This window comes from Colossoma macropomum, unplaced genomic scaffold (assembly GCF_904425465.1).
Source record: "Colossoma macropomum unplaced genomic scaffold, Colossoma_macropomum, whole genome shotgun sequence".
NCBI lineage: Eukaryota > Metazoa > Chordata > Actinopteri > Characiformes > Serrasalmidae > Colossoma > Colossoma macropomum.
The window spans coordinates 1,921,604-1,944,371 of record NW_023494808.1 but is presented as its reverse complement, the minus strand read 5'-3'; the positions used below and the strand labels follow the sequence as shown (position 1 = coordinate 1,944,371).

Sequence of the window (22,768 nt, the reverse complement as noted above, 5' to 3'; positions counted from 1 at the left end):
CTTGGTTGTTTAACAGTTCCCAAATACAGGGAGTGGTTCTGTTCAAAACCATTTACAGGCTTAAATGGTTCTTTGCATAGTGAAATGGTTTATTGATGGAGAATGTGCTGTATATGGTCCTTTATAGCACCAAAAAGGGTTCTGCTGTAGTTATGATGCCAAGTTTGTAACAGTAGAAGAACCCTTTGGGTGCTATAGAGATACCTTTTCAAAAAGGTTCTATACAGAACAGCCCATTCTCCATCAAACGCTGACTAGAATTGCACATGCGATGCAAGAACACAAGAGGGTTATGATCCGTATACACCACAACTGGAAAAGAGCTGGAGCCTAAATAAACTCCAAAATGCTGTAAAGCCATCAGAAGTGCAAGAGCCTCTTTCTCAATTATGCTGTAATTTAACTGATGTTTCACAAACTTCTTTGAAAAATAAACAGGTTGTTGAATCCCAGCCTCATTTTCCTTCAACAGCACGGCTCCAACCCCAGCATGACTTGCATCCACCTCCAACTGAAATGGCAGAGCAAAGTTTGGGGCTGCCAATACCGGAGCACCACACAACAATGCCTTAATTGAATCAAAGGCACGCTGACAATCCTCAGTCCACACAAATGGTTTTGAGGCACAAAGCAAAGAAACCAATGGTAACGCAACACAGGTAAAATTCTTACAAAAGCAACGGTAATAACCGGCCATACAGAGAAAAGATCACGTTTTGATTTTGGGACTGGAAACTCTGTGATAGCAGACACTTTTGCTTCAACTGGGCACACTTGCCCTTGTCCAACCCGTTTTCCCCAAATAAGTGATAGTAGCCTTTCCAAACTCACACTTGGCAAGATTCAATGTTAAAGAAGCATCTCTTAAACGATCGAATACAGTCATTAATGCAGCAACATGTTCGGCCCAAGCCAAAAGCCATCACTGCGTACTGTAGAAATGCGTCTTTCTTCAGGTTCATATGCAGCAACAGTAACGGGCGTCGAAACAGAAACTGCAGCAACGCATTTTTTCCTCACCGATCGGATGCACAAACACAGCCTCATGAGGAATGTAGCACTTCAGCATATTGATGTGACAGAGTTTACGTTTTCTATCTGGGGTGCATATGACATGATCTGACATGATCTCATAAGGACCTGCGAATTTAGCGTGCAATGCAGCTCCTGTAGTTGGTAACAGAGCCAAAACTTGGTCACCCAACTGGAAACCCCTAGGAACAGACCATCATAGCGGTTTTTCATTTTTCTCTATGAAGTTAGCAACGCAAGCATTCTCGAAAGGAGCTAACATAATCCAAGATATTGTTTCTTGGTTTTGGCTGATCGGAGAGGAATTGTTCCTTCAGCAATCTCAAAGGACCGTGAAAGGAGTGTGCAAAAACCAGTTCAGAAGGACTGAAACCCAGTGACTCCTGAACTGATTCACACACAGCAAAAAGCATAAGTGGAATTCCCTCGTCCCACTCACCACCAGAATCAAAACAATATTTCCTCAACATTAATTTTAGAGTTTGATGAAAACGCTCAATTAAACCTTGAGATTCAGGATGATAGGCACTGGACACATTATGCTTAATAGACAGCTGTTCCGATACTTGACCAAATAACTGAGACATAAAATCAGAACCTTGATCTGTTTGAGCAAATTTCGGTAAACCAAATATGGAACAAAATTTTACCAAAGCTTTTACAATGCCTTTAGCTTGCAATGAGCACAACGGAATTGCTTCTGGATACCGTGTGGCAGTACACATCAAAGTTAATAAATATTGATTCCCAGATTTTGTTTTTGGAAGAGGCCCTACACAATCTAATATGTGCTAAAATGAGTCATCAATAACAGGTATTGGATGGAGATGCTCAGGGGGAATGCACTGGTTAGGCTTCCCCACAAGCTGGCAAGTGTGACATGAACGACAGAACTCTGTAACATCAGATTTTAAACCAGGCCAATAAAATTGCTGTAAGATCAGACTATACGTTTTTGAAATGCCCAAATGAGCAGCCACGCAATGTTCATGAGCGAGACTCAAAATATGGCCCCTGTGCGGCTTTGGAACTACAATTTGACACACACAATTCCAATCACTTTCAGATGGATTTAGAGAAAGCCATTTACGCATTAGCACCTCATTTTTCAAATGCAGTGGAATGCTTTGCAAGTTGTTCCTTTAAAACCACAGACTCTCCACAGCTCTTCAATGACTCATCAGCTTTCTGTGCACTAATAAGCTGCTCCCTAGTTACTGGTAGTTCAGACTTAAAATCAGGTGCCTGCAGAATTAAAATCTCAGGTGTGTTAACATTAGAAAGATCATCAACAACAATGGGATCTAAAGGAGAACTCATTTCAGCTTGATTAGACATTAAAAATGAGTCAGACAAGTCAACTGTGTCTTCAAATTTGTGTGCTTGAGCATGTGTGACTACACACACAAGAAACACAGAAGGAAATTCACAGCCCAACTGATCAGTTTGTTCCACCTGGATAGGATTTACAATGACCTCAGGAACAGGAAACACTTTCCCACCAGCAAGGTCATTGCCAAGAATAAACAAAATTCCAGGTACCGGCAATTTAGAACAAACAGCCACTCGTACAAACCCAGAAACCAAATCAGACGACAGAATACAGAATGCAGTGGGGCCTTAACATATCCCATCCCAACCCCCTTAATTAACACATCTGAACCACAATAAGTAGCATCACAAAAGGGCAAAACATCAAGTATCCAAGATCGGGCTGCTCCAGTACATTTTAACCTGCCGCTTGTCACCACCTTCAGAGAGAGAAACAAAGCCCTCCAAAACAAATGGGTCATAGACACAATCAGGCTTCAGCCGTACAAAGCTAAAACCCAATCATTCCCATTGAAACCAGATTGAACCAGGGCTACACTTTAACGAGGCGGAGACAACTTCCTCTGCTCCTTCTTTGCCAAGACAGGACAATTTGCAATCAAACGGCCTAATTCATGGCAATAACGGCACTGACGTGACTCCTCAGAGCCACACTGAACAGGACTAACACCAAAACCCTGGGACAGTTTCACGAATTTCAAACGCCGTTCAGCAGACAGTGACGCCACAACAGGGTCACTGCGTGCTGACAACGGAAAAAATGAGGATTTAGACAGCAGCATCACATAGCAAGGTGACCCTTTGCTCATTTAGATGAACAACAATTCTCTCTGGCAAACAACATTTAAACTCTTCCAATAATATTAATCCTCACAATTTTTCAAAAGAGGTGATCTTACAAGCAGCAAGCCATTTATCAAAAAGCATCCCTTTCCCCCCGAGCGAATTCTACACAGGCATGGCTAGAGGTTTTCGCATGAGCACGAAACTTTTGTTCATAATCCATACTTTGACCAATGGGCAAAGCAGTACATGCTTCCTGGGCCAAAAGATGTTTGGTCTTTGTTGCTGCAGTGTAAGTTAATGGGAAAGGCTCAGGAAGCATGTACTGCTTTGCCCATTGGTCAAAGTATGGATTATGATTGTGTAAAAGCCGCTGTTTTGCGTGCCTATTATCGACAAAAGTTTCGTATGTATTTTGATGTAAGTAAATGCATCTGTTTAGTCCCTCAGTTTCGGGAGTCTGAAGTTGATTCCCGAGACTGAGGGACTAAACAGATGCATTTACTTACATCAAAATCCGCAACGACTGTTGCAGAAGCAGAGGCTGAGGGAGACTGAAGCTCAGGTTGTAATTCAGGCGTAGACGGCCAACGCGCAGCTCGTTCACCTCGGTGAAGCTGCTGTAGTTCCAGCTCACGCACCCTCAAGCCTTGAGCTTCCCTCCTCTCCCGCTCAACCTGTAATTCTAACTCTTAAGCGAATTAGCGCCCTTGTATCGTCAATGACCTGAGACTTAGCAGGACCCATGCCTTCCCCACCCACAGCAACACCTGCAGCCAATTCAGGATAACCTGGTAATACCCGACGCTCCATCAGCTGATTACACAAGAAAAGCTTGATATCACAGTTATATACAGTTTTGGGAATAAATATGATAGTGATCCGCCAAAGCATACAGATCAGCTTTAGTGCATTTATCAAGAGCGTCTACAGAAGGATAGATCAAAAGACATAAACATCCTAGATAACCAATCTAACTCAAAACAAAATTACAATTATAAGGCTACCTCCCCGCCCTAAACCAGGAGAAAACAATATACAAAAAACACAGGACACTCACCCCCTTACTTAGAAAAAGAGAGCTTTACAGGTATTTAGGCAAACTCATACAACAATAACATGAGTTCACAAACAAAAGGTTCGGGTGCTTGGTCTGGTCAGGCAGAGGCTGATGGCACAGGTGCAGCCACTGGAACAGCCCTCTCCTTCTTCTACAGTGCCTCAACGGCCCTTAAGTAACTGGAGCGCCCCCTGCTGTATCTAATCAGACCCATCCAGACACCAAACCTAGGGGAAAAGTGATTACAAGAAAACAAAAAAAAAAAGAGCACAAAACAAAACACCGTACACCCCCAGGACTGTAACACTGGAGAAACCTTTCACCAGGCAAAGAACCATTTAAGCAAGAAATGGTTCTATGAGTTCTATGAGTGTTTGCGTAGTGTGAAAATTTCTTGAAGTACCGCGATATGTTTGCCATACCGCCCAGCTCTAATTACACCAACATATACACTTAAAAAGATGGTTCTTCAAGGGTTCTTCAGCAAAGATAATGGTCCTGTATAGAACTTTTTGAAAATGGAACAAAAAGGTTCTTCTATGTTACGATGTCAAGCTTGTAACAATATACAAACCCTGTTTGGTGCTATACAGAACCCTGTAACCCTTCTCTGTCAATCGAAAGAACACATTCATGATGCAAAAGAACCATTAAATCATGAAATGGTTCATGAAATGTTCATGGTTCTATATAGAACCATTTCCTTAACTAAAGAACCCCTGAAGAATCATCTTTGTAACCCCGTCATTAAGGTTTTAGTGACTCGTTCCTAAAATGTATCTGTAAGTGTCACTATTCAATAGCATTCTGAATTAATCCAGTTTCCTCTTCAGAGTGAGTCGTCATGTGGGCATTAAAGTCAAATAACGTTGAGAAATTGTGTCCACACTGAAAACAGATGAAGGGCTTTTCTCCAGTGTGAATCAGCTGGTGTATTTTGAACTCTGAGAGAAGTGTGAACCTCGTCTTGCACTGGGAGCAGTAATAAAGTCTGCCTTCAGTATGAATCTTCACGTGATTTTTCAGACTGTTGGCACTGGTGAAACTCTTCCCACACAGAGTGCAGGTGAAAGGCTTTTCTCCAGTATGAATCATCATGTGGGTTTTAAGGTAGCTTGACTCTGCGAAGTCTTTTCCACACTTAGAGCAGGCAACACGCCTTTCTCCAGTATGAATCGCCATGTGGTTTCTAAGGGATCGCTCTGTCGAAAAACCTTTTCCGCACTCGGAGCAGATAAACGGTCTTCCTGCGGTATGCGAAATCATGTGCTTTTTAAGGTAGTTGGCATCTGAAAACCCTCTTCCGCACTCAGAGCAGGTGAAGGGCTTCTCTCCAGTATGAATTATAATGTGGGTTTTCAGGAGGTTCAGCATTGAGAAACCTTTTCCGCACTGAGTGCAGGTAAACGGCTTCTCCCCGGTATGAGTGCTCACGTGGATTTTAAGGCTGCTTACCCTTGAAAACCGCTTTCCACACTCGGAGCAGAGATACGGCTTTTCTCCAGTGTGAACCATCATGTGCTTTTTAAGGTACATCGCGCTTGAATAACCTTTCCCGCACTCCGAGCAGGTAAACGGCCTTTCTCCAGTATGAATCCTCATGTGGATTTTATACTGGCTCGGTCTCGTAAAACACTTTCCGCACTCCGAGCAGTTAAAAGGCTTTTCTCCGGTATGAATCATCTTGTGGGTTTTAAGACAGGCTGAACTTGAAAAGCTTTTTCCGCACTCCGAGCAGGTGAAAGGCTTTTCTCCGGTATGAATCATCTTGTGGGTTTTAAGACAGGTTGAACTTGAAAAGCTTTTTCCGCACTCGGAGCAGGTGAAAGGCTTTTTTCCGGTATGAATCATCTTGTGTTTTTTAAGACAGGCTGAACTTGAAAAGCTTTTCCCGCACTCAGGGGAGGTGCAAGGCTTTTCTTTGTGAGTCTTTTCATGACGTCTTAACTGTGCCAAACTTCGGAAACCACAGTCACACTTGGAGCACCGATGAGGTTTTCCTCGTTTGTACTCATCTCTGGGATCTTGGTCATCTTTCAGGTTGGAGGTATCAGCATCACTGGCACTCTTTTCCCGCTCAGCGTTTAGGCCAGATTTCTGAGCAGCATGTTCTTCATGAAATGGCTTCACTTCCGGTTTATATTCCTCCTTGATGTCCTCTTGTAATGATGTTTCTATAATACAAAAGAGAAACAGCTATGTGTACATAAATAATGTTAAATTGACACTGCTAGAAAGCAGTAAAAGACCCAAATAGCTGTCTACACAGGCAGTGTGTGCGCTCCATTGTACGTATGTGCCGTGTTTACATCGGTTTTTCATTTACGGCATTTGGCAGACGCTCTTATCCAGAGCAACAGTTTGATCATTATTACACCGGTAGGTGAAGGTAGTGTTAGGAATCTTGCCCAGAGACTCTTATTGGTATAGTGTAGGGTGCGCACTCAGGCAGGGGATTGAACCCCAGTCTACAGTGCAGAAAGCAGGTACACTGTACCAGCCACGTTTTACCAACCATTTGTTTTGTATTGTTTGTGTGTTTTTCATTGTTCCCTGCTGGCTGAGGAGTTTGCAATCGTATCCACCGAGATAGCAGCCGAGAGCTCAGAGGCTTCCTGAACTGGCTGTTTGGGTGACACTACATCACAGCTATGATGCAGCCTGGAGCGGCCGCTTGATCGACGCTGTATCACGGCTACTAGGCTGAGAATCTTGCACAATTACAAAAAAAGTTATTATCCACTAATTTTTTAATTCTTAGGATAAAAGAAATTCACATAGTTTAATTCAGTCTTGTTGGATATTAGCATTCAGTCAGAAATTAAACGCAATGTTTACAACCTCATATCACCAAAACAACAAATTCAGAACAAAAAAAAAAGGTTGTTTGGACCATTTTTTAAACAATTTTTGCTCCAGGGGAAATATGTGCCACTAACAGTCAGGAGGGCTTCTCTACACAAAATTTTCTGAGCAGAGAAGCAATTGAATAAATAAAACTTTAAAGCTTTAAAGAATTCTGTTTAAATGGAGAGGATTATTTCCCACCGTAAGAGCTCAGCACCACATGAGCACAGAAGTGAAAAGCAGAAAGACAAAGTAAACTGAAACTTTACTACAGTTCTGAACAGCGCACCCTGCTGGCTGTGCTTAAATCCTATCAGAAACCTAGAGCAACTTTCATGACTGCTCTGGCACCAACGTTTATCTAAGGAGTTGGGGGTTCAGCCAAAAGAATGTGAGGAATCTGGAATCTCCCAGACAGAGAACAAAGGAACCCATGAAAATACTGGACCTTTAATCGGAGCTGGGCAATATGACAATATATCTTTATCGTGATACATTAAGTTACAATACAATACAGTATGCAAATATGTAAATATTGAATAAAAGTAACAGTTTTCACAGTTTTTGATAGTATTTTTTAAATGTTAGTCTTTTTTCTCTGTTTCAACTGAGAAAATAAATATGGTGGCATATAATGTATTGTGAAAATTTCTTGAAGCATCACAATATTATTTTTTCGCTGTATCACCCACCTCTACTGTAACACACACTATTAAAAAAAGATGGTTCTTCAAGGGTTCTTTAATAAAGACAGTGGTTCTATCTAGAACCATGAATGCTCAACGAACCCTTGGCATGCTTAAATAATTCTGACATTGTGAAATCGTTCTTTAGATTGATGGAGAATGTGCTGTGTTGTTATGATGTCAAGCTTGAAACAACAGAAGACCATTTTTGGTTCTACACAGAACCATATACAACACATTCTCCATCAATCTGAACCATTTCACCATGCACGGAACCATTTTAGCACGCAGATGGTTCTTTAAATGTTCATGTTTCTATGTAGAGCTACTATCTAAAGAACCTTTGAAGAACCATTTTTTAAAGAGTATGTTTAAAAGGCAGAGAAAGGTGATAATGATGACACTTCTGCTTTCGCAGGCAATTATATTAACACTTGACTGTACTCCAGAACCGAGCTCTTATTCAAGATTTAGAACCTAAAAGTCCCACTTCACCAGCAGTTAAAGCTGATAAAATGAACCGTACAGGTCTAAGAACTGCAGTAAGAAAACTGGACAGTGAGACTTCTTGATTTATCCACTCACTGTCCACTCTATTAGACACTCCTACCCTGTCAGTCCACCTTGTAGATGTAAAGTCAGAGACGATAGCTCATCCGCTGCTGCACAGCTTGTGTTGGTCATCCTCTAGTCCTTCATCAGTGGTCACAGGACGCTGCCCACAGGACGCTGTTGGCTGGATATTTTTGGTTGGTGGACTATTCTCAGTCCAGCAGTGACACTGAGGTGTTTAAAAACTCCAGCAGCACTGCTGTGTCTGATCCACTCAGACCAGCGCAACACACACTAACACCACACCACCATGTCAGTGTTACTGCAGTGCTGAGAATGATCCACCACCCAAATAGTACCTGCTCTGTGAGGGTCCATGGGGGTCCTGACTACTGAAGAACAGGGTAACAAAGTATGCAGAGAAACAGATGGACTACAGTCTGTAACTGTAGAACTACAGAGTGAAACTATATGGTCAGTGGAGCTGATAAGATGGACAACATGTGTAGAAACTAGAAGGTCGACCTAATACTAATTATATTGGTATTTATCAACTACGTTGTCCCAATTTAAAATATTCGAAATTCACCATCAGTCCACACTGACCTTTGTCCATCTGCTGGTCTTCACTCTTCAGTCCAGTCGCCTCCATCACGCTGATATCCTCACACTCCTCTTTAACACTGGTCATCTTCTCGTCTTTGCTTTGCAGAGCTTACAGCACTGGAGTGATTATATCTTCTCTAAACCTTCCAGCAAAGAAAACAAACGCTGATGAGGATCTCAGACTGAGCTGAGCTGAAGGTCCACAGTGTGAGGTTTTATACTAACAGTGCAGTCAAACTGCTGCACCTCACACACAGAGAACTGCACACATTAACACCAATTCACAGCAGACAGCGTCTCTTTAAGAGCCGTTCTCACTCTCTCACCTGCTCAGCTGAGTTAATGGGCTGTGTTTATCTAACATGCATCATCTCAGTAGAACTGAACAGCTAAAAACTCAATTAATTATCTCCACAAATGTCTGTACAAACACCATGGGGTCCAAAAGTCTGAGACCAGCAGTGAAAATGCTTCTATTTTGCACTCCTTTCTAAATCAATCTTGGAATACTTAGTTCTCTTCCTTTTATTAGTATTTGTCACAGTTATAGAACAGTTAGTTTCAGCCATGCAAGCTGATTGGTTGATAAGCGTTCTAACCGTGCTGTTACTTCGCCATTTGACAGCTGTAGGAGACGCTCAAACCATTTGAATATTTTTACTTCTTACTTTGCCACAAACAGAAAATGGACACTTTTAAGATCACATTTGACCGACAGCCGATTTGGTCAGACTCTGAAAATGAGACTCCACTAAATTCCCAAACTGTCATCACCACTGAGCAGCTTTTCAGTCGGCAGCTGAGACAGAAGAACAGCTAAACAACCTGGAATCAGCCAGAAATTAACCCAATACCATTCGCCAAACTAAATGGGCTGTAAGATGCTTTACAGACTGGCTGGACAAAACAACATTAATACTGATCTGGCAAAAACTGACAAAACTGAGCTAAACTTGATATTGCGGCAGTTTTATGGCTCAGTCTGATTTGGTCAGACTCTGAAGATCAGACTACACGTTTGGCGAATGGTATTGGGTTCATTTCTGGCTGATTCCAGGTTGTTCAGCTGTTCTTCTGTCACAGCTGCCGACTGAAAACCTGCTCAGTGGTGATGACAGTTTGGGAATTTAGTGTACGGAGCTGGAGAACGAACTGCCGGCTGTGCAGCGAATGGGCGGAGCTCGTTACTCTGACGTAGCAACGAGCTGCTCGTTAAGGAACTATAATTTGGTGAAGGAACTGCGAACATTAAAACATATTAAACGCCGCGTTCACGGCCCAGTTTATTAATTTATTACTTTATTTAACTGTTGTATTAAAGCAATAGAACACTCGAGGAGTGTGTTATCGCCAATAACATCACGGCTGTGATGATCTACGGCGACCAAATCACAGCCGTGATGTTATTCCGCGATAACACACTCCCTCTCATGTTCTGTTGCTTAAGTGTCCTACCTTCGGCTTTAGTGACAGTGTGCTTTAGTGACTGGAGCTGCATGGACTCCACGATTTTGAGTAAAATCTTCTGATGAGCAGATCAGATCCACCTGAGAATCATCTGAACATGAGCTTCATTGGAAAAGATGATATGAACTACATCCAGTCCAGCACCTTCACTCTGAACACTCAGTCAGCAGTTCTCTGTAAAACACAAGAGGAGAAAGACCATCAGTGCCTTTAAAGACAGTTTTCTCTGGAAGCCTGCTCCCACCTTGGTTCTTCAAGGGTTCTTAAGGGAATGGTTCTGTTCAGAACCATTTGCATGCTTAAGTGGTTCCCTGCATGGTGAAATCGTTCTTCAGATTGATGGAGAATGTGCGGTATATGGTTCTATATAGGAACAAAAAGGGTTCTGTGATTGTATATTTTATACACACACATATATATATATATGAAAAAAAATTGAAAAAAAGGAATAACCTTTTTGGTGCTACACAGAACCATATACAACACATTCTCCACCAATCTGAAGACCCATTTCATCATTCAAAGAACCACTTAAGCATACAAGTGGTTCTTTGGGAGTTTCTTTACTAAAGAACCATCCAAAAACCATCTTTGTTATATTTTAAATATAAGCCTCTTTCTAACACTGATAGTGGCTCACCTGGACGACTGCTACACAATATGATAATGATAAAAGCATAAAAACGTGCCTTTAAACTCCTAGCAATCTACATGGTAATATTAAATAAAATTAAATGAAAATAATAATAACAACAACAACAATAATAATAATAATAAGCTTTATGTAGCACTTTTCATAGCGGTGGCAGCTTAGAGTGCTTTAAAATAAAAGCTTAACAGTAACAGAAGAAACTATGAGTATCAATATAAAATCATATAAGACAACAACAGAGAACAGATTAAAGAGATAAAGTTTTATTGAAGCGCTGAGTTAAAGAGCTGCGTTTTCAGATGTTTATTAAACGTGAGCTCTGAGCTCGACTGTCTAATAAAAGGTGAACTGAGCTCCACAGTTTAGAAGCAGAATAACAGTAGATAGCAAAAAAATTAGGATTCCTATTATTTTCCCTTTCCCCCCCAGTGTCCAGCACAGAGAACGTAGACTGAGGCCACGTGTTGATGTTGTGAACACTCAACACCGACCTACACTGCAAAAAAGGCATCTTGGAAGGTAAAAATGATCTAATTCTGGTCAATATATCGAACGTTGATAAGTCTGAGACTGATGTAAGCTTATTATAAGATTATTTGACTTATTTATAGACCTTATCTGCTTGTTTTAAGTGATTAAGCCAAATTATCTCAATGCAGTGGCTTGCTACAAGCACATTTCTTACAACAAGCAAAAGTATCAGCCACTATAGTGAGGATTTCACTTAGTAAATCACTTAAAACAAGCAAAAAGACCTAGAAATCATTTTAATAATTTTATAATAAAACTGCAATCCCAAACTTTGCCAGATTTAAGATGACTTTTCTTTCATAGATACCTTTTTTGCAGCATAACAGGCGTTAAAAGCGTTTACAGTAACAGCAGGTGAGTTAAATTAGTGCGTCTCTTTTCAGAACCAAAACACAGAGTATCTAACGAGCTGCTGGACTCGGTTCTCCTGTGTTCCAGTGATGCCTAAGCTTGGTGAACTTCACCCAAAAATAAAGGCGAGTTATTATGGGTGATTATTAATGATTCATGCGCCAAACTGCCATTTAATCTTACACAGGACAATGAGACGTCATACAGGGAGACTGACTCGAAAGGCCCTCAATATTCTGCTGTAACTCCCGTTAGGATGAAGCAATCTGAACCAAAAAATCCGCTACATATCTTGACGCGTGTGTGATCGATTGCATTACATGCGATGCTGGAAGTGACCTCCGTTTTCTGACAGACACATGAAGGGGTACGGGGGTCTCCAGCAGACCATCGCTCAGACGCAGAGGCATCTCGGCTTGGTCAAAGCTCCACATACTGAGGATCTCATTGCACGTTGTTTGGTTCAGATTGCTTCGTCCGAGCGAGAGTAATTACAGAATATGCGGGGCCTCTTTCGAGTGAATCTCCCTCTATAAATCTGCTTTGTACACTTGGCTTCATTTATTTTTGCTACAGTTACGCAGAGAACAAACGTACCTCTCCTCGACGGCTTCTCGATGAATGGAGGAGTAACTTTGCCTTTGGAACATACCATGGTGGGGGTGGGAAAGGGTAGCCTATCCTGCACTGTTTTCTCCCTTGGGAACATACCATCACTGAATAGGGGGAGGTGGGGTAATCAACCTCTGACTACATGTTCACTTCTGTAGGAACATACCATCCTTGAAACAGGGGTGGGAGGGGGTATTCAATCCTGCACTGTGTTTTCTCCCTTGGGAACATACCATCACTGAATAGGGGGAGGTGGGGTAACCTACCTCTGACTACATGTTCACTTCTGTAGGAACATGCCATCACTGAAACGAGGGGGTATTCTATCCTCCACTATGTTCTCTTCCTTAGGAACATACCATCACTGAAACAGGGGTGGGTGGGGGTATCCTATCCTGCACGGTTTTTTTTTTCCCTTGGGAACATACCATCACTAAATCGGGGGAGTGCGGCGTGACCTACCTTTGACTACGTGTTCACTTCTGTAGGAACATACCATCACTGAAAAGTGTGGGGGTATCATACCCTACACTGTTTTTCTTTTCTTTGGGAACATACCATCACTGAAGCAAGGGGAGGTTTCCCACCCTTCACTACCTTTTTTTTCCTTGGGAATTTACCATCAGTGAAGCAGGGGGAACCTTTACAACCATCTTAACGTCCACTACATGTTCTTTACTTTAGGTCAGGGGTGGGGAACTCTGGTGGTGCAGAGCCAGATTCTTGCACAGTTTGGTGGGTTTCCTGCTCTAACACACTCACAGGTATATTTCTAGGGGCACGTTCAATCTCACAAAGTTATGCACTGTTTTGCTATGGTTTCCGGGTTAAACAACATGTTTTGTCGAAACAGTGTGAAATGATGTGCAGCAGCCTTTGAGGTACGATTTCTCTTATTTGATGGGCGTGTCAAGGGTGTTACCCAATCAGCAGCGATGTGTATACAAACACTGCTGTATTAGAAAGGCAGCACATACAATGGAGTCTAATGAAGTTCTCTACAAATACGCAGCTACAAAAGACATGTATTTTAGTGTAGGCTACCATATACATAAACTGTTCTAACTCATTGTTTGTAATTGTCCTGTCCTGAAATTCCTGTGCTATATAAAAAGGTGCTATATAATGTTTTAATATTTTTATTACTCATTACAGTCAAACCTCACTACTGTATCGTCCAGTCCTGAATGTTTACTGGCTGCCCCAGTGATTCCAGAACATTCTGGCCTCCATATCGTCCCATCAGTGGCCTCATCTGTGGCTGTAGTAAAATCAGGAGCAGAGCCTCAGAGCAGCAGAAGGCAGGAATTATTCATCATCTTTCAACAGAGAGACAGGAAGAGAACAGTCCTACTCTCTGTAAACTGAGCTGAAATCAACTGAAAATCCATTAAAGCTCCATAATTGGACAGTGGGTAGCACTGCAGCCTCACAGCACGAAGGGCCTGGGTTTGATTGCTTGGCCAGGTGATCAGGGTCCTTTCTGTGCAGAGTTTTCATGTTTTCTCTTTGTGTGCATGGATTTACTCCCAACAGTCCAAAATACATGCAGTCAGGCCAACTGGACACGGTAAATTGCCCCTAGGTGTGACTGTGAGTGTGGATGTATGTGTTTGCACAGTGATGGACTGGTGTCCAGGGTGTTTCCTGCCTTCTGTCCAATGAGCGCTGGGATACACAGCACCCCCTGTGACCCAGACGGATAAATGGCTTTGATAATGTGTGTGTAGTTCATGTTCATAGTTCATTATGATAAATGATGAAACACACTTTTTGAGAAAACATACACTATACTTTAAACACTGTGATTTAGCTGTACACCATGTTCCCAATGTTTTTGTCTTTTACTTGTACATTTATAAGAAGATATTAGTGTTAATACACCTTCCTATCCACCTTTCAGAATGACACGCTGAGAAGTCACTGGCTGGTCACACAATAATCCTCCACGCTGAGAACAGGTAAAAGGCTGTTCTCCAGTATGAATCATCCTGTGGTGTTTACAGTGAGCTGATGTAAATAAGCCTTAAACTGCATGTAGAAGGCTTATTTCCTTATTATGCTTCATGAGAGTTTTAAAATTGCTTGTTTAATAACTATTTCCGCACTCAGAGAGGGTGAATGCCATTTTCTCCAGTATGAATCATCATTTGAATTTAAAACAGCACAATTTTGAAGAAACATTTCCACACCGAGTGCAGGTAAATTGCCTTCCCCAGTGTGGATCATATACTGGGTTTAGAGTCTTTTTTTCTCCCACATTAAGAAGACATACAAGTTCTGTTCCCAGTATGAATCTCTCGGTGTACCTTTAACCACGACTTGTGCAGTTAAAAAGATCCATAATGGGTTTTAAAGTCTTTCTTTCTCCCACATTAAGGAGAGGTACAAGTTTGGTTTCTGGTATGAAGCTCCTGGTGAACGTTTAACTGCGTGAGTTGTAGGAAACTCTCCCCACTTTCAGAGCCCTGATTCTGCTTTGGTTCTTGCATGTTTGGAGACGTGTTTTCTCAGAGCGGCTGCTGTCGTGTAACTGGACCCGCACTGAGTGCAGCTGAAAGGCTTTTCACCGGTATGGATCATTGTGTGAGTTTTAAGGTTGCCGTATTCTGTAAAACCTTTTCCGCACTCGGAGCAGGTGAAAGGCTTTTCTCCAGTATGAATCATCATGTGGCGTTTATGGTCATGCAGCCTAAAGAAACCCTTCCCACACTGAGTGCACACGAAAGGCTTTTCTCCGGTATGAATCATCATGTGGGACTGGAGGTTGCTGGATCTTGCAAAACTTTTTCCGCACTCAGAGCAGGTGAATGGCCTTTCTCCAGTATGAATCACTGCATGGCTTTTGAGATGGCATGACTTTGAAAAACCTTTTCCACACTCCGAGCAGGTGAAAGGCTTTTCTCCAGTGTGAATCATCAAGTGGGTTTTCATGCAGGATGACGTCAAAAACCCCTTTCCACACAAAAGGCAGGTAAAGGGCTTTTCCCCAGTGTGCAACATCATGTGAACTTTAAGGCTGCCTGATTCGGTAAAACCTTTTCCGCACTCGGAACAGATAAATCTTTTTTCTCCAGTATGAATCATTACGTGTCTTCTAAGGTGGCATGATTTTGCAAAACCTTTCCCGCACTCTGAGCAGGTAAAAGGTTTTTCTCCGGTATGAATCATAATGTGGGCTTTAAGGTTGCCGGATACTGAAAAACCTCTTCCACAATGGGTGCAGGTGAAAGGCTTCTCTCCAGTATGAATTAACATGTGTTTTTTGAGGGTTCGTGAATAGGAGAAACCTTTTCCGCACTCGGAGCAGGTAAAGGGCTTTTTTCCGGTATGAATCGTCAGGTGGTTTTTAAGGTTTCTTGAGTTAGAAAAGCCTTTTCCACACTCGGAGCAGGAAAAGGGCTTTTGCCCAGTATGTGTCATGATGTGGATTTTAAGATATCGTGATCTTGTGAAACCTTTTCCACACTCAGAGCAGGTAGCACGCTTCTCTCTGTTATGAACCTTCATGTGGATTTCACAGCTGATCTTTCTTCTGAAGGTCTTTCCACAATGAGAACAGGTAAAAGCATCTTTCCCAATATGAATCCTTTGGTGTGCATGTAACCACGAGAGCTGTGTGAATGTCTTTCTACATATGGGGCACTTATGAGGTTTGATTCCTGTATGAAGATATAGGTGGCTTTTCAAAGCGCCTAAAGTGGTGAACCCTGTCCCACAGTGAGCGCAGGTGAAAGGCTTTTCTCCAGTATGAATCCTCATGTGGGTTTTAAGGCAGCCTGAATCTGAAAACCCTTTTCCGCACTCAGAACAGGTGAAAGGCTTCTGTGTGTGAGTCTTTTCATGCTGTCTTAACTGTGGTGAACTGCTGAAACGACAACCACACTGCGAGCACTGATGATGTTCTTTTCCTGCATGCATGTCCATGTGAAACCTGAGAGACCTTGCAGAGGAGAAGCTCTTCCCACATTCGCAGCAGGTGGAAGACTTTTTTCTAGTGTGAGTCTTTTCATGCCGTATTAAAGTTGACATGTACTTGAACCTCAACTCGCAATGAGAGCACTGATGAGGTCTCTGTCCTTCATGGATGTCCAACTGATGTTGGTGCTCTTTCAGGTGGGAGGCATCAGCAGCACTGAAGCTTGTTTCCTGCTCAGCGTTCAAGTCCGATATTCGTGCGCTATATTCTTCTGGAAATGGCTTTGTGTCCGATTTACATTCCTCTTCGACGTCTCGAAATAATGGTTCTACAAGAAAAAAAGAAAAGTCATTATATTAAAGAATTATCTCTCTCTATATGAATATAGTATTGGGACACACCTTTTAATCACTGAATTCAAATGTTTTATTCAGTCCCATTGCCACAGGTGTACAAAATCAAGCAGCTAGCCATGCAGTCTGCCTTCACAAACATTTGTGAGCAGCTGCATGCAAGCCTTACATCACCAAGCACAATGCCAAGCGTCAGATGGAGTGGTGTAAAGCACCACCACTGGACTCTGGAGCAGTGGAAACGTATTGTGTGGAGTGACGAATCACACTTCTCTATCTGTCAGTCTGATGGACGAGTCTGGGTTTGGTGAATGCCAAGACAACGTTACCTGACTGCACTGTGCCAGCTGTAGAGTTTGATGGAGGAGGGATGATGATATGGGGTTGTTTTTTCCAGGGGCTGGTCTAGAACCCTTAGTTCCATTGAAGGGAAATCTTAATGCTTCAACAGAACAAGACATTTTGGACATTTCTATGCTTCCAACTTTGCAGGAACAGTTTGGGTAAGAACCTTTTCTGTTTCAGCATGACTGAGCCCCAGTGCACAAAGCAGCTCCATGAAGTCATGGGTGGGTGAGTTTGGTGTGGAAGAACTTGACTGGTCCTCACAGAGCCCTGACCTCAACCCCATCAAACACCTTTATGATGAACTAGAACGGAGATTGTGAGCCAGACCCTCTCGTCCAACATCAGTGTCTGACCTCACAAATGCTCTTCTGGATGAATGGACAAAAATTCCCACAGACACTCTCCAAAACACACATACAACATTGTTACAAAGGTAGGACGCCATGAACTGTTCACACAGATGTCAAATGGGAGTCTCCAACACAAACCAAAACCGATGGGAATATGTTGAGCTAAATGTCAGGATAATCAAACTAGGTAAGTTAACATTTTCACCAAAAAAGACCTGCCAACTATGGGGAAATATTCTGAGTAGCACAATAGTGTAACGCTCACATGCTTTCCATATCATCAAGTTCAGTAACCCAACATATAAATCAGCTATAAAGAAAACACTATAATCATATATTCTTTAGAAGAACTCTTTTAATGAAGAGACATATTTACATTCATGATCTGCTCCTATCATTACTGTTACGGGTTTGGCTGCAATAATTATTATGAATACAATATTTTGAAAAGTCACATTTAACAACCTGCGACACATGGACAATATAACTTAGCATTACTTTGCTGACTGAAATGGCAGGTTGGCAGTCAAGTTAATTCACAACTCCAACTTTCCATATTCATCCCAGCTCATTTAGACAGCCAGCCAGACGAAGTTAACAAGCAGGATGAAACCTATTTTTTGTTGCTGTCGATTTGCAGTCTCTTGAAATGACTGACATTAGGCATTTGTCATCACTGCTTGATATTTGAGGGAATGAACCCAGCGCTATGATTGGTCAAATCATAGCGCTTGCTCTTCTTTTGTTTTTCAGAAGGCAAAATGCTGCTGCATCCTGCTGTTATGCAGCAAACCGGATATTTCATTGTTTTCAATGGAACTGCAACCGAAAATTCTGCTGCAGACCGCAGCGGTTTTCCCTACTTTTGCCATTGACCCCAGTAGTGGAATATACCAGATGTTGATATTTTGGGTGCCATTAACACCAAACATCTCATTGTTGAATTCTTGACAAACTCAATATTACACAACAAAAAATAAAAGAGTGCAGAGCACCTCATGCCTTTCTCCACCATATATAAACAGTCTACACTGCTGAAGCTCTCCTCTGATAATCATCCATTTTTGCTGGCATTGTGGTCACCACCCTAACGTTTGCATAGCTTCATGCTGCTGTTGGCCTCATACCACTTTGAGGTCCGGACTGACGGTTTTCAGTGCAAACATGTGAAAGCAGTGTTAGACTTGAGTACTGCACATGCACAATTAAACTCACAGGCGTCACCAGATTTTTGCGTAGAGTGACAAATTATACCTGCATACTTTGATGTCAACATGCGTACCTGCTACGTAACAGGCTTACAGGTTGGTAGGTCTGCTGAAGTAATTTAGAAGGTCATTAGGAACGTTGAGCTTTCTCTGGCCTTGGTCATTGCATTTGAACAGAAACCATGACTGACACTTATACTAGGAAAACTTCACTGTTTATAAAGTCCACACTGACCCTCCTTTATCTCTTTGTCCTCTGTCTTCAGTCCAGACACCTCCATGACACTGACGTCCTCACACTCCTCCTTAACACAGGACATCTTCACACTTGGTCTAATGAAGTTCACACCGCTAGAGTGAAAATGTCTGGTCAGTACCTTTTAGGACAGAAAACAGAATGAGAAAGTTCTCAGCACATCTGATTAGAGCTGGGCAGCATTGTTTTGATATTGACACCATTAACAATATATTGATCTTGATACTCATTCCTGAATAATACTTTAAATTACAAACTGAACATGGGTGTGGCTTTAACTGGAAATGAGTCTGAGATACCAAAAGCGGATATATTTATTGACCACTACAGACTAATTAAGAAGCGCAGACATTATTGACATACATACAGAATTCAGGCAGCCAATCAGCAGTCTGGAATTTGGAATAATCAGGTTACTGATTCACAAATGCTAAGACTGATTACACAGACACTGAAATTTTGTATTAAATAATACTAAATGTTTTGATAACCAGTAGTGTTTAAGTAGTTTGTTAAACTATACAAATATCTTTAATTAAAACCTACATAGCTCAGTTTTCACCACAGGGTCGAGAACACAGTGGAGTTCATGCTGCACTAACAATATTTATCACACTGACATGTTATGCAGCTCCATGTACAAACTAGTGGATTATTTTCGTCTCATTCACATTTTACTTTTAAGAGATTTACTGATTTTAAGAGTTACTAATTGTTGTAAACCAAAATACTTACTGCTGAAATTTTAATCTAAGAACTCTGTCCAAACGAAGTCTTTCACTCGTTCACGCTTCACCTATCAATGGGGGGGGGAACTACATTAACCACAATGCATTGCTGCGACTCAGCTCAGCCGTAACCATGGGAAACGAGCTGCTGGGCTCCGTTAGCTTGTTTGCTTCCAATTGTGGACAACAGATAAACACACTAGACACTAAAAGGTTCCCAGTAAACAGTAAACACGTTTATCGAGTCCATTTATTCTCAGAACCGAACCCCAGCTTATCTCAGTTGCTAGCCTCAGTTAGCCTGTTTGCTAGCAGCTGCTAAACTTGGGTAACTTTGGTAAATAAAGATTATTTAGCTCATTTATACAGCGATAATTAACGGTACACGGCGATTTACCCTCTTCTCTTTCATATTTCCACAGAAAATCATATAAAATAGGTTTACATAATTCAAAATTCCGTTTTATTTACTGCAGAGAAACATACCTCGCTTCCCTTAGGAACGTACCATTACTGAAACAGGGGGGTCCGCACAGTCACTGGGATGTTACACGGTTTGTTTTTTCTTTGAGAAAGGGATGATGTACAGGGTAGCCGTGGTAACACTCCGGCTCAGTGGGTGGAGGTAATGCAGCTTTGGTTGGTCTGCCAACCGCCATTCACACAGAAGAAGAAAGAAGAAAAGCGGTATGTTCCTCTGTAGAACTGCAGTAATTAAAACAGACTCTTCAATTATAAATAATAGTTTTTATGGCTTCTCTTGTAACTGTACAGTAATTAAGACGTAATTAAGAGAATTCTATCAAGTGTCGCTCTTAGATTAGACCAGGTTTTACTCGTTTGGAAAAGGTAAACAAGTTAGCAGTTGCTAGCAGACATGCTAACGGAGCTAACGTAGCCCAGCAGCATTTAGATCACCTGAAAGAGTTCTTCTGCTGTGACGATGTCAAGCCTATTAGCCCTTTTGGTGCTATATGGAAGCCTTTTCAAAAAGCCATATACAACACATTCTCACGTTTCAGCATGCAAATGGTTCTGTAAGTGTTCATGGTTCTGTGTAGAACCATTGATTTCTTCTAAAGAACCCTTCAAGAACCAATTTTAGTGTAAATACCCAGATAGCAAGCATATATCGGTCCGCTGGCCTGATAAGGTCGGCACCCCGCTAACTGTACGCCACTGCTGGTCCCCCCTCGGACCACCCAGATTACTGTCCTGCATACAAGCTCTGACTAGTTTATAGTCTCCTCAAACAGATTTTAAATACACAGAGACTTTTATTTTGTAAAATAAACTAAGTACAAATATTACATATAACTGAGAGGAAAAAAAATCTGATATATCTAATATAAAATGATTTTATAGAAAATTATGTTGATGACGCTGAGCTGGATTAAAATTATTTACTAAACTAATTTACAAAGTAAAGAAAAGAAGCAAGGAAAATCAGTAGATTGGACTGTAAGGGAAAATGAGTGATGATAAGTGGAATAATACTCTGTTTAACCGCCGGTGGACCACCCAGAAAACACTGAGCAAAACAGCATTGGACTGCCAGCTTTGCCATCAGTGGGTCCACTATCCTCTTGCTATCAGGGTTGTGATGCTTTGCTATTAAAATTCTTTACTAAAAGAATTTACAAAGGATAACGGCAAAAAGAAATGAAAGGAAAACATATAAATTGGGCTGTGGGTGGAGAATGAGTGATGAAAAGGGGCATTTTGTCTAATAATCTGCTCAACCACCAGTGGGCCGTCCAGAAAACGCTGAGTAAAAAAGCCAGTGGGCCGCCAGCTTTGCTGTCCTCTTGCTCTCTGGGTTCTTGTAGCTGGAAAGCAGTGAGTTAGTTGATACAAAACGTGACAAATTCATTATATCTATATGATTGGATCTATAATATTGGCCTTAGCTTAATGTTTATCCACACTCACTGCAGTGCTGCCTGTTTGTTGCTAATCTAGGGCTGCGTCCTAGTAGTTGACTGAAGCTTCAGTCTGCCTTCCTTGATTTAGCCCTCTTTGAGCTGGTAGTCATGTAGATCCACATGCTGCTGAGCTTTTATATTTGGTTAAAGAGTTTAAAATCAGCCAAAATCAAGGAAAGCAGGTGGATAAGAGATTCATTCAACTATTCAGAGCCAAGCCAGACTGACTAACCCTGCCAAAGTGGTGGATCACCTGTAAGGCAAGGCAAGTTTGCTTATATAGCACCTTTCAGACACTGCGGTTATGCAAAGTGCTTTACAAATGAGAGTGTAAAGATTTTTTTTTCAGTTTACTCCCCAATTTAGTCATATCCGATTTCACCCACTGGTTAGGACTCCCCCGATCACATGATACCACCAGCGCTAGGAGGGTGAAAGCAAACGCAGGCTTCCTCTGAGTCCTGTGAAGCTCCACCACATATTTTCGAACTGCGTCATTATACAGTTGATCGCGCTCAGAGGAGAACGCTAACCGCCAGTTCTGTTACGTCAGCTAACAGATGCCTGCCCTCTCTAGCATCAGGCTGAGTGATGGGGGAGGCGGGGCCATCTTACCCACCCAGAGAGAGCCTGGACAACTGTGCTGTCTTGGACTTCCGGCTTTTGAACTGTGCACTGATAACAAGCTGAGTGGTCTTTAGCCCGGAGGACACAGTGTCCATGATTTCCAAAAAGAATTTCAAATGTTGATTTGTCAGACCACAGGACACTTTTCCACTTCACCTCAGTCCATTTTAAATGAGCTCAGACCCAGAGAAGGTGGCAGCATTTCTGGATCCTGTGTATATAGTTTTGTCTTTGCGTTTTACAGTTTTAACTTGCATTTGTGGATGCAGCGATGAACTGTTTTCACAGACAGTGGTTTTCAGAAGTGTTTCTGAGTCCATGCGGTGATTTTCACTACAAAATCATATCTGTTTTCCAAGCAGTGCTGCCTGAGGGCCCAAAGATCACAGCCAGCATATACTGGTTTTCAGCCTTGTCCCTCGCATACAGAGATTTTTTCAGATTCTCTGAATCCTTTAATGTTATTATGTACCATAGATGATGAAAAGCAAAAGTTCTTTGCTGTTTTACATTGAAAAATGTTATTCTTGAATTGTTGCACCA

General features: G+C 41.8%; 3 protein-coding genes across 5 annotated transcripts in view; 1 reads left to right on the top strand and 2 right to left on the bottom strand.

Annotated features, from left to right (window-relative positions):
* Window positions 1-4,130: 4,130 nt before the first annotated feature.
* Window positions 4,131-13,479, bottom strand: LOC118798219 (gastrula zinc finger protein XlCGF57.1-like). The gene is made up of 4 exons (XM_036557602.1): window positions 12,497-13,479; window positions 10,354-10,539; window positions 8,899-9,041; window positions 4,131-6,381 (listed from the first exon to the last, which is right to left on the bottom strand). The coding sequence occupies exons 3-4, from the start codon at window positions 8,981-8,983 to the stop codon at window positions 5,000-5,002; spliced, it is 1,467 nt and encodes a 488-aa protein (XP_036413495.1). The 5' UTR covers window positions 8,984-9,041; window positions 10,354-10,539; window positions 12,497-13,479; the 3' UTR covers window positions 4,131-4,999.
* LOC118798220 (gastrula zinc finger protein XlCGF57.1-like) overlaps window positions 13,307-22,768 on the top strand; it is a 29,696-nt gene continuing 20,234 nt past the window's right edge. Inside the window, exon 1 of the mRNA XM_036557605.1 lies at window positions 13,307-13,392. The gene's annotated coding sequence lies outside the window, so the exon portion shown is untranslated. The remainder of the gene's footprint in view (window positions 13,393-22,768) is intronic.
* On the bottom strand, window positions 13,635-20,217 carry LOC118798215 (gastrula zinc finger protein XlCGF57.1-like). Of its 3 annotated transcripts, XM_036557598.1 has the most exons (5): window positions 20,160-20,216; window positions 19,681-19,741; window positions 18,925-19,066; window positions 18,736-18,795; window positions 13,635-16,758 (listed from the first exon to the last, which is right to left on the bottom strand). In XM_036557598.1, exons 4-5 carry the CDS (start codon window positions 18,755-18,757, stop codon window positions 14,972-14,974), a joined length of 1,809 nt encoding a protein of 602 aa, XP_036413491.1. In that variant the 5' UTR covers window positions 18,758-18,795; window positions 18,925-19,066; window positions 19,681-19,741; window positions 20,160-20,216; the 3' UTR covers window positions 13,635-14,971. The 3 variants fall into 3 exon arrangements, with proteins under 3 accessions (XP_036413491.1, XP_036413489.1, XP_036413488.1); XM_036557596.1 differs by lacking the exon at window positions 18,736-18,795; XM_036557595.1 differs by lacking the exons at window positions 18,736-18,795; window positions 19,681-19,741 and having other exon boundaries at window positions 20,160-20,217.